We start from the raw sequence: 16,000 nt of genomic DNA on the forward strand, positions 1-16,000 counted from the left end.
TCTCCTTGTTTTCTTTGTTTTTGTTTTGTAGGAATCAAGGCATTGGAAGAAGAGCAATTCACCCCCAAAATACCCTGTGTGCGGGCGCGCAGCACTATGAGAACCCGCGCAAGAATGCCTCAAGAACAGAACACAAACAGAAGGTTTTGTGCACCGTGTGCGCGCTTTGTATGCGGGCGCGCGCTTTGTGTGCGGGCGCGCGCTTTGTGTGCGGGCGCGCGCCATTGATATGTGCGGGCGTGCAGCCTTGGGAGAACCCGCACAAAACAGCAGCAGAAGCAGAGCCAAAACAGGGAATTGTGCGCGCCTTGTGTGCGGGCGCACACTCTTCAAGCGCGAGCGCGTAGTATTGCTGGGAGAAGGCGCGCATCCATGGGTCTAATTCCCCGTACCCACATATCTGCGGGCGCACAAGATCTGCGAGGGCGCACACACGACATCTGCGCGGGCGCGCAGTGTATATGCGCGGGCGCGCAGTGTATATGCGCGGGTGCGCACCGCTGAGTTTCAGTTTTTTTTATTTCGTATTTTTGTATCTTTTAAAGGACCTATATATATTGGTCGTAGGGGAGATTAGAGGGGATCCGAGCCTTATCTTAGAAAACAATTAAACCCTAATCTTAGAGAGAGAAAGTGTAGTATTACTCAAGTTATCTTCATGTATACAACTTTGGTTCAAGTTTCATTTCAATCAATCAAGCAACTTTGCAAGTTTTAATATTTCTACTATTGCCTACTTAGTAATCTCTAATCCTTTCTCTTAGCTTTGTTTATTTGCACTCTAGTTGTTCACTTCTATCTATTTTGTGGGTTGATATCTTTTGGTATTTTCATTGTTTTTTATCATGTTTGTTTCCATGTTTATTTTGTTTTCATTTAGTTTTGTTATCATGTTTAATCTCCCTTCTCTAGGCTAATTTCTTAGATAGGGGAAGGGGGTGGAAAATATGTGTTGAATGTTGGATGAATAATGATGGTTGGATTGAATACATGCCTTAAATTGATGAAAGATATGATTTTTAATGGCTTGAGATTATTGTTGCACCTTATTTGATTACCTTCTAGTTTAAATGCATGAAAATGATTTAAACTATATTAAGATCACCTCTATTTCAATGATTGCATGAAAATGAGTTGTTAAAATAGAGTTTTATAAATTTTGCTCCTTTATTCTCTTGATTTTGCTTGTGTCTAATAGGATGCATGAGAATGATCCTAGTTTGCAAAAACTTCTTTCATTAATTTGCCTAGACTATTGCATGAGAATGAATTGTTTAGGTAGGATCTTGTGTTCTTTGGCATGTTATTCATGATAACTATCATTATTCCCCTCTTTCTAATCATGTTTGTCACCCTCGTATCCCTAGCGTTGTTCTCTCTTGATTTTATTCATCGTTATCTTTGCTTATTCGTAGTTTTAGTGCTTTTTATCCAAAAAACCAACAAAATTATCCTTTCCTTGACTCTTGCTTAGTGAATTTGATGTTTAGCTTGCATGCTTCCTTTTGGGTTCGACCCTATACTTACCCCTATACTTGTATTAGGGTAGTTTAGGTTATAAGTAGTTAATTTGATTTGGGTTAGTAGTCCCAACGACCTACTCAATCCCGATCATTTAGCTACATGAAGTTCTTTTAAATCTTCCAGAATATCTAACACAATGTGTATAAATTTTCTTTTGAAAATGTCTTAATTCATTAGAAGAATACCATACCTTAGCCTCGTATTCTTTTAATTTGTCCTTTTCATTGGTTTTGGCCGTAAGACATAGATTAGCCATTTCTTCTGAAGGTTGGTCTTTTTCTTCTTCAGAATCTGAGTCTCCCCATGCAACCATCATAGCCTTCTTCACATTTTCTTTTGAAAAGTAACGCTTATAGACTCTGGGTTCCTTGGCTTGATCCTTTCCTTTAAACTTCCCTTTGTCATTCTCCTTTAGTAAACAGTCTCTTATGAAGTGATCTTTCGAGCCACACTTGAAACAGGCAGTGTCTTTGCAACTTGAAAGTTTCTTGTTCCTAATAAACTTCCTGTTGTTCATCATTTTCTTGAATCTTCTCACCAGCATAGCCATCTCTTCCTCATTAACTTCAGATTCCTCGGAGTCTTGTGCTTACTATTGTTCTTGGAACTTTCGGCATTGGAATTTAAGTGTAGTTCATGAGTCATCAATGATCTTGCTAGCTTTTCCATATTGAAATTTGTAAAGTCCTTGAAATCCTGCATTGCAGTAACCTTGGATCTCCATCGTTCATCTTTGTAGGCGTCGTTCGAAGTACGCCTACGTTAAGCATGTGTGAATATGCTTGGCACTCATAGGAAGTAGGAATTGACATATACGATTAGGGACAAGGAAAGTAGGGAGCCGCCAACAAGTTTTAAAGGATCTTGTAAACCGTTCACGGATCATAAAAGGCAATCACGATAAGGGACAACGAAAGGCAACAACGATTGACCCGTGATGGTTACACCCCATTCATAATCCATGAGATTACTAACTCCATATGGTTCGGAACCACGAAAGGAGGATCAGGGATGATGGTACGAAGTGAGTCATGGAGTCACATTCGCCCGTATTGGCCTCTACTCGATTCTTATTGTGAAAAGTGATTCCTGCGATCTCAAAGGCATTCAAACAAAGATTCAATTTGCTCCAAACTATTATTATGCTAAATTGGTTGAATATTAATGTAACACATAATTCTAAAATATTTGTGATCACTTGATTAAACAACAAGATTAAAAAGGAACCTAAACTGGTCGTCCAGATTATCTTATTAGGCATGATTTTCAATTACATATTCCCTTTAAACATGCAATATTGTGATCAATAAATATAATAATAGAATCAACATTAATATTGGAAGCAATTTAACAATAAATTGTTAGTCAAATCAAATAATAATAAACCTAATCATGATACCAGCAATATTAAAATAAAATAAGTAATTAAATTAATTAATTACTCACATTTCGTGCGTTCCTTTAAATTTCTACATCATGAATAAATTGTTAGTAACTTCAATAAAAAAAAATCAAATTGAAATCAAATTAAATTAAAAGTAGAGTTGATTTGATCCAAACCCTCAGTTAATTATACCTTTCACGCCTTGATTTAAGGACGGAACCTCGGGTTAAGTAGGGACTCCTTGGAGTGCTTAGGGAAGGAATAATGTAATTAGAAATACAAGTTTAAGGTTTAGAATATGAGAGAAGAGAGAAGAGAATGATTTTTGGTGTAGAAGAGAGGAAGAGAGAATGATTTGGTGTAGAGAGAGAGAGAATGATTTTTGGTGCCCCTTAACTGCAGAAATCAAGTCTGTATTTATAGAAGAGACGAATAGGGGAATGCACGGAACCCTAGAAGAGATACAGCCGCAGAAAAACCCTAATGTGGGCACTGTGACACGGTCAAGTCCACCGTGGCACGGTACACAATGTCGTGTCGCGGTGTGCAATCTGCCCAAATCACGTCCAGATTCATAAGCGCGTGAGAAAACACGGAAAAAGCACCGTGACACGTTGAAAATTACCGTGTCACGACACCAGGAACCGTGCCACGTCAGATTTTTCCGCGACGCGGCGTTTTTACACTGTGCGCGGTAATTCCTGTTTTTTTTATGTGTTTTTAAACTATGGTAACTTTTGATCCGTAACTCGGAATAACGCATATAATATATATTTGGAAATCTTATCAAGTCTAATTTCCATCAAAATTAGAATCAGGTCAAAATCATTTGTAGATTTTAAGATATGGCCATTTTAGTGAAAGGGTCTCGGTTTTGGGCTGAGTTTAGTATTTTGCTCATATCTTGTTCGTTTTAAATTGGAATTGGGCTTATGATATATTTTTGGAAAGCTTATTTCAAGGCCTATCTAAACAAATAGTAATTGGATCAAAATCACAGGGACACAAAATCAGTTTCTCTCGGTTTTGTGATGTGGACACGAAAAGAGGAAAACTAGTTTTGTTTTAGGGAAATGAGCTAGGAATTGGATTGGTTTATGAAATGTATTGAATGGAAATATGAATTAAGCATTCCAAAGGTTAAATACTCAACCCAAACAATAATGGCGGTGAAAGCTTGTTCATCATCGAGTTTGGTTTTGGGGAGACATTTTTAGGTGTCTACAATCTTGTGGAAGACTTCTCAAGATCTTTCTAGCCTGTTCATCTATAGGGATGTGCCTGTCAAGGGAACTCAATTCATTAATAATATCATTGAATCTTTTAAACATTTCCTCAATGGACTCCTTAGACAACAATTCAAACCTCTCACACCTAGACATCAATAAATCAATTTTAGAATGTTTAACCTCATTTGTATCTTCATGAGTAACTTCTAGTAGATCCCAAATCTGCTTAATAGACTTGCATCCCATGATTCGATTATGCTCATGGGGTCCAAGTCCACAATGCAAGTATTTTAAAGCCAAAGCATTTAATTCAAGTTTATGATAATCCTCTTTGTCAAAATCAGATATAAGTCTAGGAACTACTTCGTTTTTCTCATTGGTTGAGGAACCTGGTAATTTTAGCCTTTATGAATATTTCCATCTTGTTCTTCCAATAGGTGTAAAACTTACCATTGAACGTAGGTGGACGTTTGACAGAATACCCTTCTTCAAGTTTCTCTTTGTAATTCATCTCTCCTCGGGAACTTACTCAGCAAAGTTATCTGCTTACACGTGAGAATCGTGCTCTGATACCAAGCGCTAGTTGAGACGAACACTACAAGAAAAGGGGGGTGAATTGTATGTGAGTTCCTAGTGGCTACTTTTGCGGAATATAAAAACAGAATGTAAAGGAACTTGCAATGCACACAGTATTTTACGAGGAAACCTTTCAAGGCCCAACTGGAAGTAAAACCTCGACCCTCTAAGGGATTTCTAAAACCAAACCAATCCACTATAATAGGGCAAACTCACAAGTTACAACCTATTGTACTCAGACCTTTACTCACAAGTTCCAAATTGAACTTGTTACACAGTAGAACCCTATTTTACCCAATCCAAGTCCCTGACTTAGATTCACTTGTACTTCCTAAGTACTCTCACTCAGCTTCAACCTAGAAGCTTACACAAATGTGTGCAAAAATGTAAATCACACACACACACACACACACCCCTAAGAACCCAACCAATACAAATAATTGATCTCTAGTATATGAAAGGTAAGATACACAAACCGAAACTAATATTACAAGGAATGAACTTGGCAAACTTACACTCTTAAGCACTCTTCGAATTCTTTACTTATAAACTCACTGAAAACATGAAATGTGTTTACTACAATTTATATAATGCTAGATCATATAGAAACTAGGGTTTTCAAAAGATAATTATGTTATTTTACCAAAATCACAAAATACGGTTTCATGTAAATCTTTTTAGAAGAGAATCTTTTTAGAAAAACTTATCAAAGATAAATTATGAAAAGAATAATATCTTTTAGAAAATCTGGATTTTATGAAATAAAATCTTTTTAATAAATCTTTTCCTAAAACTTATCTTCTTTAAATCTTTCCTAATTTAAGCTTGCCAAGCTTTTTGTCACATTTCTAATAAATCTCATGTGTATACTTGCCAAACATATTTACAGCAATTCTAAAGAATAAAAACTTAACAAAACTAAATTGCTCCGTCAATTATTGCATTCCAAGATACTTGGGCTTCACGCAGTTTAGGACTAAGTTCCTGCTGTCACTTGACTTCCAATTCTCAACTAGAACTTCGCAGGCCAAGTTCTTATAAAACTTGTTGTCTTCAACGCAGGTCAAGTTGGGCTCCTCAACTTGTTGTCTTCATGTTCCTAATGGGGAACTTAGTTAGTTCCTTGTTGGAACTGTTCTTCTATCTTCTTTAACTTTCCTTGAAATCTCTTCGAGTCTTCATAGTTAGGTAACTCTTCCATTTTCAAAGTCAAATTCACCTGTTCTAATTTCAACACTTAGAGAAATCTTATTAATTGAAGTTTGCTAGTTTATAGTTTATATTCATCATCATCATCAAAACTCATAAGGTTCAACATTTTTGTTGTTATCAATTGGAAATAGGGCGAATTACTGGAATTCTTGAACGAATTGATCGAGGTAAAATTTTCGAAGGCTCCCCTCTACAATTTCAGCGATGTCCTTAATTGATTGATTCGTAATTGATTGATCTGGTTTGTTCTATAGATTATTGATGAAATTATTCTTTGATTTTGGGCATTGATGTGAATTGATTGCTGCCATATTTATTGACAACAATTTCTGAGAATTGAGAAGTATGATTCTAGGGGTTGGAATCTCGATTATTAGGTGACATTTGATACTTTTGGCTTGTTTCAACTCAAGTGTGGGATTGTTGTTGATAGTGATCTCAGCTTTTTATTCACTCAAGAATATTTGTGGCGCGAATTTGAGTTTTAGGATTATTATATTCAATTTCTCATGGCACGCAAACAAGGTGATCGACAAAATACAGTGGCTCGTTGTTCTTCTAAGACGCTACGGACAAAGAAAAGCACATCCACTAAGCGCAAGACTTCTACTTCTAGTAGCAAAAAGGCGATTTTGTCAACCACTAAAGGTAATGAAAAAAAATTGTCATTAATTATTTTGACATTGACTTTAATGGTGACCAAGGCCAAGTATGAGGAATTGTTCGAGTGTGGTGTCCTTGCCACGCGTTATTGTGACATTGATGCATTGAAGACTTTACATGTTGAGGAAGATGTTCTATGGCTCTTCGATAATGTTGGGTTACGTGAGTTTCTAACGCACAAATGCCCAACCTCTACAAGAGCAACATTGGAATTTTTAACTTCTTTCGAGGTTCAAATGTTTCCCGGCCCGTCTAGTGGTGGCTCTTCCATTAGTTTTCGGTTGTTCAATGCTGATTACACTTGGACTGTATAAGAATTTAACGAAGCCCTTGGCTTGCCAACGGGTGGACCAAGAGTGCCTATTTCAAAACGGGACATTGACATCCTTTGGCGACAAATTAATGTTGAAGAACGGTTCTCATCAGGTAACAGTTGCCTTACCTCCACTCGTCACCCTGCGTTGCATTATGTGCTTAAGGTGTTTAGTAGCACTATTTTTGGCCGTGAGAACCGATTTAAGGTGCGAAAAGATGAGTTATTTGTGCTTCATCAAATGCTAAATGCTCTACCGGTTGATGCGGGTGCTTTCCTTGTTCGACACATGAAAAGCATATCGAAACGCACTCAAGGAGGCAATATCATGATAGGAGGGTTCATTACTCGAATTGCTATCTATTTGGGTTACAAGGAACAAATCATGCGAGATGCTTTAATTGAACAGCTGGTTACTAATTGCGCTGTTTTTTTCTTCTTGGCTATAATAGTTATTTCCATCTATCCTGGATGACTCTTCTTATGCAAATATTTCTTTTTTTATTTAAATTTTAAATTTTAAAATCTCCACGTGGCGATTAGTGTATTAGCTCTGCTTTTCATGGGCATGCTGCTTGAGCCGATCTAGGGTTCTAAGGAATTCATGAAGTTTATATTCATTGTCAACGTTCTTACTTACATTTGTGTCTTCATTACAGCAATAGCTTTGTACTATGCAACTAGGCTGGAAGTTACCTGTAAGTGCTTTGATATTGTCATATCACTGTGACTTTTTTTTGCTTTGTTCTTGGTTTTTGTGCTTATCATGTAATAGCATATTTTATGTGTTTATTAGGTTTTGACCTTTGGCAGATTATATGTATCTAAAATCCAATGTGTCCTCTATCTCATTATCAACTGTTCCAAGTTGACTGTACATAAATCAAAGGAAAAAAAAAAAAAGAGGAGCAATAATTAAGTGCCACGTGTTATTTAAAAACCTATTCTGAGCATGTAGAAAGATTATGTAGTACATGAGTTTGGACAAAATGAACTAACAAGAGACTTTTTTTTTTTTTTAACGGGAACAAGGGACTATTGATATGGAGTAGATTGGGTATTTTTGAACTAAATGGGAGCAATTTATCATTTTAAGTTTGGTAGTTGTGTGTTACATGTTCATTTTGTTTGTCTCATTAAAAACTCTCTCAACCATTGTTTGATTTTCAATAGTGTGGTCAAGTTACCCTGAGGATACCCTCTACCTCATCACTATGCTTGTACTTCTATTAATGAAGAATAGTATCTTTCATTGAAATTATCCATGTTAGAAGTTGGCATCTTTCTAAGCACCACTTGAATCCCTTGAATTTATGTAACTGAAACTAAAATAGAAAGCCGCACTAGCTACTTTAAGACATAATGTAACTTAAATTCTGACTTTGATAGTCAACATGAGGCAATCAAAGTAGCAAGGATTTCCTGTGTGATGGTGCTCCCTAGCATCTTTGGTTTCCTGCGTCATTTGGTTCCCTAGCAAAGCCTAACATGCTATTTTCTTTGTTGATCAATTCTCCTCCTTTACTCTCTAACTCGCTTTTCTGCCTTAGTTCTCTTCTTTCAGCTATCTCTCCACTTTGTCATCTCTGTCTTGTAATCCTTATCCACTTTTGCGACTCTTGAGCTATCATATATCTTTTAGCGCACATGTTTGTATCTTGTATGATTTTTGTACCCACTGCATTAAGCTCTGGATGTACAAAATCAGTTTCTTGTTAATCCCTACACTGCATTAAGCTCTTTCCAATTCATTTACTGATGCATAACCTTTTCATCTTCAGCAGCTATATGCTAATCTTTGTTTTCCATGGAGTGCTTGCAGGATTTTTGGTTGGTATCAAACAAATCGTCCCAGATCAGGAGCTTTCTGTAATTGGCATAAAGGCTAAGGTAATTTTTACCTCCCAACAACACTATCCTTAAAAAGATATACTGTTAGGGTTGGTGAGTGCACAGCGAAAGTGAAGATGTGTTTGATTGATATGTATAAATTGAATTGATAATTGGCAAGATAATTAATATAAATGAACACACGATTTTTATGTAATGACAAGCACTTTTATTCCACTATTTGAAAATAGGAGAGTACAAGTATCCCTTTAAGGGTTTATATTACAATATGACTCTCTCTCTATATTACTCTCTAAGGAGTATTACAAAGTAGAAATAGTGGATTAGTAAAGAAGGTAAATAGTACAAGAAGGTGTAGTGTGTAGGAAGGCTTGTGTATGGTATGGCTTCTTGTGTTGTATTGTTTTCGTGATTGAATGCCCATGACCTATATTTATAGGTGTAGATGGAGCTTGGAAGAAATGGCCGAAATATTCTAGAAATTCCTCCATCATTCTTGTATCCATAATGTTCTAGAAAATTCACGAATCATATATTATATTCTAGCTAATAGCTTCCAATGTAAATAATGCTCTAGAACATTCAAGTAGGATATTATTCTAGAGATTGCGAAAGCCTCTAGAATATGCACAATACTCCACTAAAATAATGTGCTTATAAAATTTAGGCCCAACATGTACAAAATTTACAAACACCTAAATATGCAAAATATATACTGAAATATAAAATTCTGATTACATCACAATGCAGTGGCTACATCTATCATGATTCTCCTGTCAATCATTTTAAGCTTTTTCTTGGCAGATTCGGCAGCTTACCTTCCCATCTTTGGTACATATATGAGCTGTATCTACCTGAGATACTTGCAGAGAAGATCAGAGACTAATTTCAAGGGTGACCCAAGTGATGAGTTTGCATTTGCCACTTTCTTCCCAGAATTTATAAGGTAACATCATCTTCACCTATTTAGGTCTCGGAAAGTGAGTTTCACTAATTATATCTTCATTTGATCCTCTTTAGTTGTTGCCAACATGCAGACCTGTTATCAATCGGATGTTCTGCGGAAGATCTGATATTTCTAATGATGGCAAGGATTATGAAATGGGAGGATTTCCACTTCCTGGTTCTGATACCTTTGAGGCATCAAGACGAAGGTGATGTGTTCTTTTTTCTTTCACAAGCAATTGTCCATGCTATTTCCCTCTATCATTGTGTTTGACCTTTGTGATTTTCATGATAGTTAAAGCCTCTTAATGATTTAAATTGTGCTAAGATTTGTGTCTTATCTATGATTTATATTGCCCCAGCATTAAATGTAAAGTTGATGTTGCTAGGGAGATAGATTGGTACTATATGCATCCTCCGGTTTTAGTTTGTACTATAGATACGTAAGCACCAGACTACAGAGTGTAAAAGGAGCTATGCTGCATAATTTTACATTGTTTTCTGAAGAGTCTACTTTCATCACCGTGCCACATTTATTTGCAAGGCTTATTGTACCAAATCATGCACAGTGATACCTGATTGCATCTTTTTAACGGTTATCAAAATATGCCCAATAAGTCCCCAATAAGATGTGCAGCTTTTTGGCACATAAAAATCCATTTGTCCCATTTTTTTTTTCTCCGCTCTCTCTCTCTCTTCATACCTCAAGCCATTCATTCCACTCCCCCAGCATCTATTGCAATCATGTACTTTCATATAACATTAAATTGTACCTATGAGGGATTGATCATTTTAAATAGTAGAATGCTCACAATAATATGTTTCCTTTGATTCTATTTAGTTGACATGTTTAATTTAGGCACACATATTAAGGAGTGGAGAGAAAATGATAAAGCAAGTGGGGTACACTAGTAAATGAAAGGTATAAAACTTACCCAAAAAGGAAATGTGTCAAATAAAAATAAATTTCCTAAAAAGGAAGACGTGTCAACTGAAAAAACGGAGGTAAGTATTTGGTAGTCAAATTGGTTTTTTAAACCCAAAAACCAAAAGAGATACGAAGTATAATTTTGGATGTCCATATTAAAGAGGGTGTGAGAAACTTTGAGAGACAAAGGAAGAAGTATCGTTACTTGTGTCTTTACATTTAAAAATGATATTATGACATTAAAACAAGATCAAGTAATTGTGGGAGATATGTTTCTAGACTTCCAAAATTAATGACCTATAGTACTTGGACTTGGATACCCATGTTCGACACGGGTATGTGTCCAGGTGTCCGACTTGGTTTATTTGTGAAAATTATCTATGATTTTGAACAAAAATAAAGTGGTCGAAGTGTCGTATTCATGACTGAGTGTCGAGGCCTTGAGGGTCTAACGTGGGTACTTGAGGTGAAATGAAGAGTTGGAGCAACATAGTCAATAACTCAAGATGAGGGTTAAAAGAAGATAAAGACGGATTGAAGTCAAGATGGTTACTTGGCTAAATTTGAAAGAAGAATAGCTCAACCTTTAGTCTGATCAAAGATGCAAACTGAGATTCATTTGATTAATTCTGTACTTCTCAAATCAATGATGATTCAACCTGTGAGTGTGGCTGTATGAGCTGCTTTTGCTCAAAGCCCAAAATAAGCAGCTGCAATTTTAAAGAAAACCTTAAATCATGCCATATATGGATATATGATTCTACAACTTTTTTATCAGCACTTTGCTGAGTCAAGCACTTTGAGATGTTTCTTAGCTCACACTATAACTAGAAGGCATCTGTGTTGTCCGATTTTGATCTCCATGAATCCAAAATCAGCACTTTTTTCCTTTCTAAAGCATTTCTGTGCAGCAGTGCAGTATACCTGGCCTGTTTTTTGTTTTTTCCTTACTGTTTTGTTTTGGCTTGCGTTTATGTTGTATGTTTTTTTCCTTTTCCACTGGATAAACTGTCATAGACTCATAGTCATCATTTGTATTAATATATCAGGAAAAGAGGTGCTCGAGCACTGGAAGAAAGGTTAGCAACGGAAAAGTTGCCTGTTGCAACAAGTGCAGGTGGATCCCATATTGATGCCTCTGAGGAAATTTGAATCTGAACTGCTCCATTTTCAACAAGCAGCTGAATGATTGTGGTAATTTTTATGGAGGTGGATTCCTTAATTTAGTTAGGGAAGTGAAAGTTTTGATATTGTTAGACCTTTGAACGATAAACTAAATGAACTCTTTGGTTTCCTGGCCCCCTGGGTATAATTTTTAAATTGATTACTTGTTCATATCAAGTCGTTGAGAACTTCATATTGCTAGCCTTGTGGATAAAATTCCTAAAAGCATGAACTGGCTTCAAATTTAAGCTTATCTTTGATAGGAATCGCTACTAAATGAAGTCTGACTTAAACTACTGGAGTACTAAAAAGTGCATGTATAATTGGTTAAAATTTTTCTCTAAATCAGTAGCCCATGAGAACCCCGCCTGCCTCATTGGCTGAATTATCATAGCCTTGTCTTTCTGGAAAGGCCTGCATCTAGCCCCCTCCTTTTTTTGGACCCTATCAGGCTAACTGCAGTAGCTTTCTCATGTTTTCATATTTATTATGGTACTAGCATCACGGTATCTGTAAGCTCCGACTTAGTCTTATCATCCTCCTGGTTTTCTGAGGCAAAACTCAATGGAATGGCATCTTTGATGTATGGAAAATTAGAAGTCATCTTTTGTCTCATTTTTTTATTCATCATTCTCGAGCTGGCCATTGTGTGGACAAAAGCTATCATGCGTGGCTTGTGTCCTTATGCCTTACCATAACAGCTCGCAATTTAAAATCTCTACTAAACAGCTTAATGTCAAATTACATCTGCTTGAACATGTGATGAATAATGTTGATGTAATTGGTCGGCATTACCTAGCATGAAGATCTACATAATTTTTCTAGTTGGTCACCTAGCAACATTATCTTTCAAGTTGGTTCCATAGTGTTTCGAATTGCTTGACTTGCTTCTGTCCTATCCCACAGATTTTGGGTTCATATAGCAACCAAGGCAGTAATTGAAATATGATTTACTTCTGGGTATCGGACATCACCCCAAAATTCTATTCAACTAAACTAGTTGACATATGAGGTAAATATAGACTCCTAACCTTGTTCAATCTACTTAGTGCTTCTTCAATAACATGAAAGGTAATTTGCATTATCAGCCAGTTTATATACTCCGTATTTAAGCATTAGGATTAGGTACACTAGCTCTAAGAAGCATTGTGTTCTGCAATTAATATAGCAATTTCTTCCAGTACGTCAGTCAGTAGATTATGACTTGTTCGTTTTGCCTTTCATTGCAGCTAACTTGGCGTTGTATTCCTGGAGTTCTCTTTTATATCTTTCCTTATCCCTTTCCCCTATATTCTGATACACCTGCACTAAAAACAAATATCAAAGCAATTTTTAAATAAATCACAATCTTCTTGACTTATACACTTGAAAATTCGACTCACCTTTCTCTCTTCAGAGTTGAGATTATTCCATAATTCTCCTATCATTTTAGTAAACTCCCTCTCTAGACTATTAGGATAAAGGGATTTTAGGACTGAATGCTTCTCTGAAAAGAAGAAATTGTAGCCACTTCTGTTGGGTTTTGGGTGGCTGGGATCTCCACCCCATCGTTTCCTCTTACGCCTTCTTTTTCCTGGTACCTGGCAAGGTTGCTTACTGGGATCGTAAGGGATGATTTCCATGTTAAGATCATCAGCTGGAGAGGAGGAAGCGCATTGCTTGTCTACAGGATGGTAAATCACTCCACTCAGCAGTTCCTGTCCTAGTCTGACAGAGACTAAATACCCGCAGTCGAATTTCCCATGAATTGTTCCTACTGCTGGAATGCTCAAGGGACTAGAATCTGGAAAATACAAGAAACTTTTTACTACTAGCAGCCAGCAGGACAATAGGAGAATGACAGTATTCTGTAGATATATACGAGTACTTCATTCTTTTTACCTTGATTTTTATTGACCCTTACTTACCTAAACTCGGTTTAGTTGTACAAAGTTAATTTTCACAGCATGTACTAAGGAAATAGTGACAATGAATAAATATCTCTATCAAGTGAACTTTTGGGTGTAATTTTCTCATGATCATCACTAGTAATAGGACCAAATGGGCACGGACCTGCAGAGGTAGGAATCAAATTTTACCAGCTAATCCAATAATTGCTCTCTTTGTCCTCATACAATGGTCAGTTTATTTTAACCTTTAATTATTATAAGGATATGACGTGATTTTATAAGAATACCATTTTGTGACAAACGAGTTACTCTAATTCCTAAATGCCTAATCTGTGCACTAAAGTGCACCATGCACATGGTGCACCTAGTTAATAAAAAGAGGCGGAAAGAACCTATAAGTATTTGAAAAAGAACATATAAGTGTTTGACAAAGAACATGTTTGTGTTTGACAAAGAACATGCATTACCAAAGAACATAAAGACATTACACATTAATAGAAATTTTTTTTTACCAAAGATATCATTTCCCAAAAAATAGTTTTTTCTCTCTCTAAAAATTCAACTTTCCATAATAATTTTAGTTTTCACTCTCAAAAATTATTTCAAGATTTCATTTCAAATTAAATTTTAAATTTTAAAATTCAAAATCACATATGTTAAAAGAACAAAGTTATAATGTAAAGAACATATAGTTGATATCTAAATAACACACTGATCAAACTCAAATAACATACAATAATAAAAATAATTTAAATATATATGATAATTAAAAAAAAATACAATGCGTGCGTAACTCATTATCTCAAGGAACATACGAGCCAAATTCATAGAACATATAAGCCAAATTCAAATAACATACTTTGTATTATTAAAACTCAAAAAATATGTTTAATCAATACATGTTAAAAAACATAAGTATAAAAGAACACATCATCAAACATATATAGGTATGTTCTTTGTCAAACATAAGTATGTTCTTTGTCAAACGCGGTATGTTCTTTGTTCAATCAAATTATGTTATTTCCGCCTTTTTTTATTTATCGGGCGCACTATGCACATAGTGCACCCTGGTGTACTATCCTATTTCAAAACTAATTCCTTATTACTTAAAGTTGTGACATACTTCTTATTGGAATAAAGTTTATCATAAGCTATTATTGTTTAAGGAAGCACCTGGCCTTTTGAAGATTTCCTAAAACAATATATGGGACTATAAATTCCGAACAATAAGAGTAAACAGTTCAAGGTGTATACAAAGCTAAGTTGAAACAAATAGGCGTGGTACCTGGTGGAGGAGTTGAGAATACAGGGCTTTGTACATTAAAGAAGTAAAGTTGCTCATACTGGTAAAGAAGTCTAAGGTAATGCTTTTTTAGCACAGATGAAGCACTTGTGGCAGTGGCAGAAAACTTGAAAACTGAACTTATTTCCCTCCATTTCTTCTCTGAAACAACCTATAATTACACAAAATTCTGTAGAACATTAAATTTTAATTAGTAAAAGAAAAAAGTAAAAGAAAAAAAGTGGGGTTAAACATGTATCATCAACCTTATTATAGCCACCTCTCTTAGTAACTTCAACATATAACACATGCAAATCTAGCTCCCTTCTTCCAATTACTGGTACCCTTTTGGTAGATAACACAATAAAAAAAAATATTATAACCTTATAATTTTCGTGATAAATCAATTATTAAACAAGTAAAAGTAAAATAAAAATTTAGAGTTACGTAAATTAGATTCTACGATCGATAATATGATGCATTATAGATATTTTATATGGCGTACGTGAATTTGGTGCCCAACATAGAATGGAGACTTTTGAGTGTATCAAAGAAGAGCTGAGGTTGGCTGATAACTTCTTTATGAGTAGCAATTGGAGAAGGGTAGTTGTAATTCTCTTTTACGGACCCTTGTATCATTGGTTTTCACCGGAAAAGGTGCCGGAAAATGATTATTGAATTTTTTAATTTATGGTAATAGTTGGACTTTTGAGCGTACGAAGTAGTGTAAATGAACAAGGTGGTTACTTGGTTTCTAGATAAGATAGTGATTAAGACAATGAGGAAATTTTCTGACCCCAAATATGATTTAAAAAAATAAGTAGTCATAAATATAAATGGATATAGTTGGTGTCAACGTTTTACAATTGCAAAAATTTGGCACTTCTTCCTCTTTAAGAGCAGAGTTATCAAAAACTATCAATCCGACTGCAATCCAATGATAGCTCAAGATATCCTTGGGTCAAGCCGGCCCGTGACACTAAACAGTATACACACACAAGTCATTGGATAATATTTATCTACTGTATGTATCCAAAAAA

At 35.6% G+C, this 16,000-nt stretch overlaps 1 protein-coding gene and 1 pseudogene across 2 annotated transcripts; one reads left to right on the top strand and one right to left on the bottom strand.

Moving 5' to 3' along the window:
- Positions 1-6,617: 6,617 nt before the first annotated feature.
- LOC145592258 (rhomboid-like protein 19) lies at positions 6,618-11,777 on the top strand (annotated as a pseudogene).
- Positions 11,778-12,707: 930 nt separating this feature from the next.
- LOC145590974 (high mobility group B protein 9-like) lies at positions 12,708-15,793 on the bottom strand. Of its 2 annotated transcripts, none has more exons than XM_081647354.1 (5): positions 15,466-15,793; positions 15,227-15,305; positions 14,964-15,132; positions 13,172-13,572; positions 12,708-13,096 (listed from the first exon to the last, which is right to left on the bottom strand). In XM_081647354.1, exons 1-5 carry the CDS (start codon positions 15,597-15,599, stop codon positions 13,076-13,078), a joined length of 804 nt encoding a protein of 267 aa, XP_081503480.1. In that variant the 5' UTR covers positions 15,600-15,793; the 3' UTR covers positions 12,708-13,075. The 2 variants fall into 2 exon arrangements, with proteins under 2 accessions (XP_081503480.1, XP_081503479.1); XM_081647353.1 differs by having other exon boundaries at positions 12,708-13,091; positions 15,466-15,789.
- Between the last annotated feature and the right edge of the window lie 207 nt (positions 15,794-16,000).

This window comes from Chenopodium album, chromosome 18 (assembly GCF_948465745.1).
Source record: "Chenopodium album chromosome 18, dcCheAlbu1.1, whole genome shotgun sequence".
Classification (NCBI taxonomy): Eukaryota; Viridiplantae; Streptophyta; class Magnoliopsida; order Caryophyllales; family Amaranthaceae; genus Chenopodium; species Chenopodium album.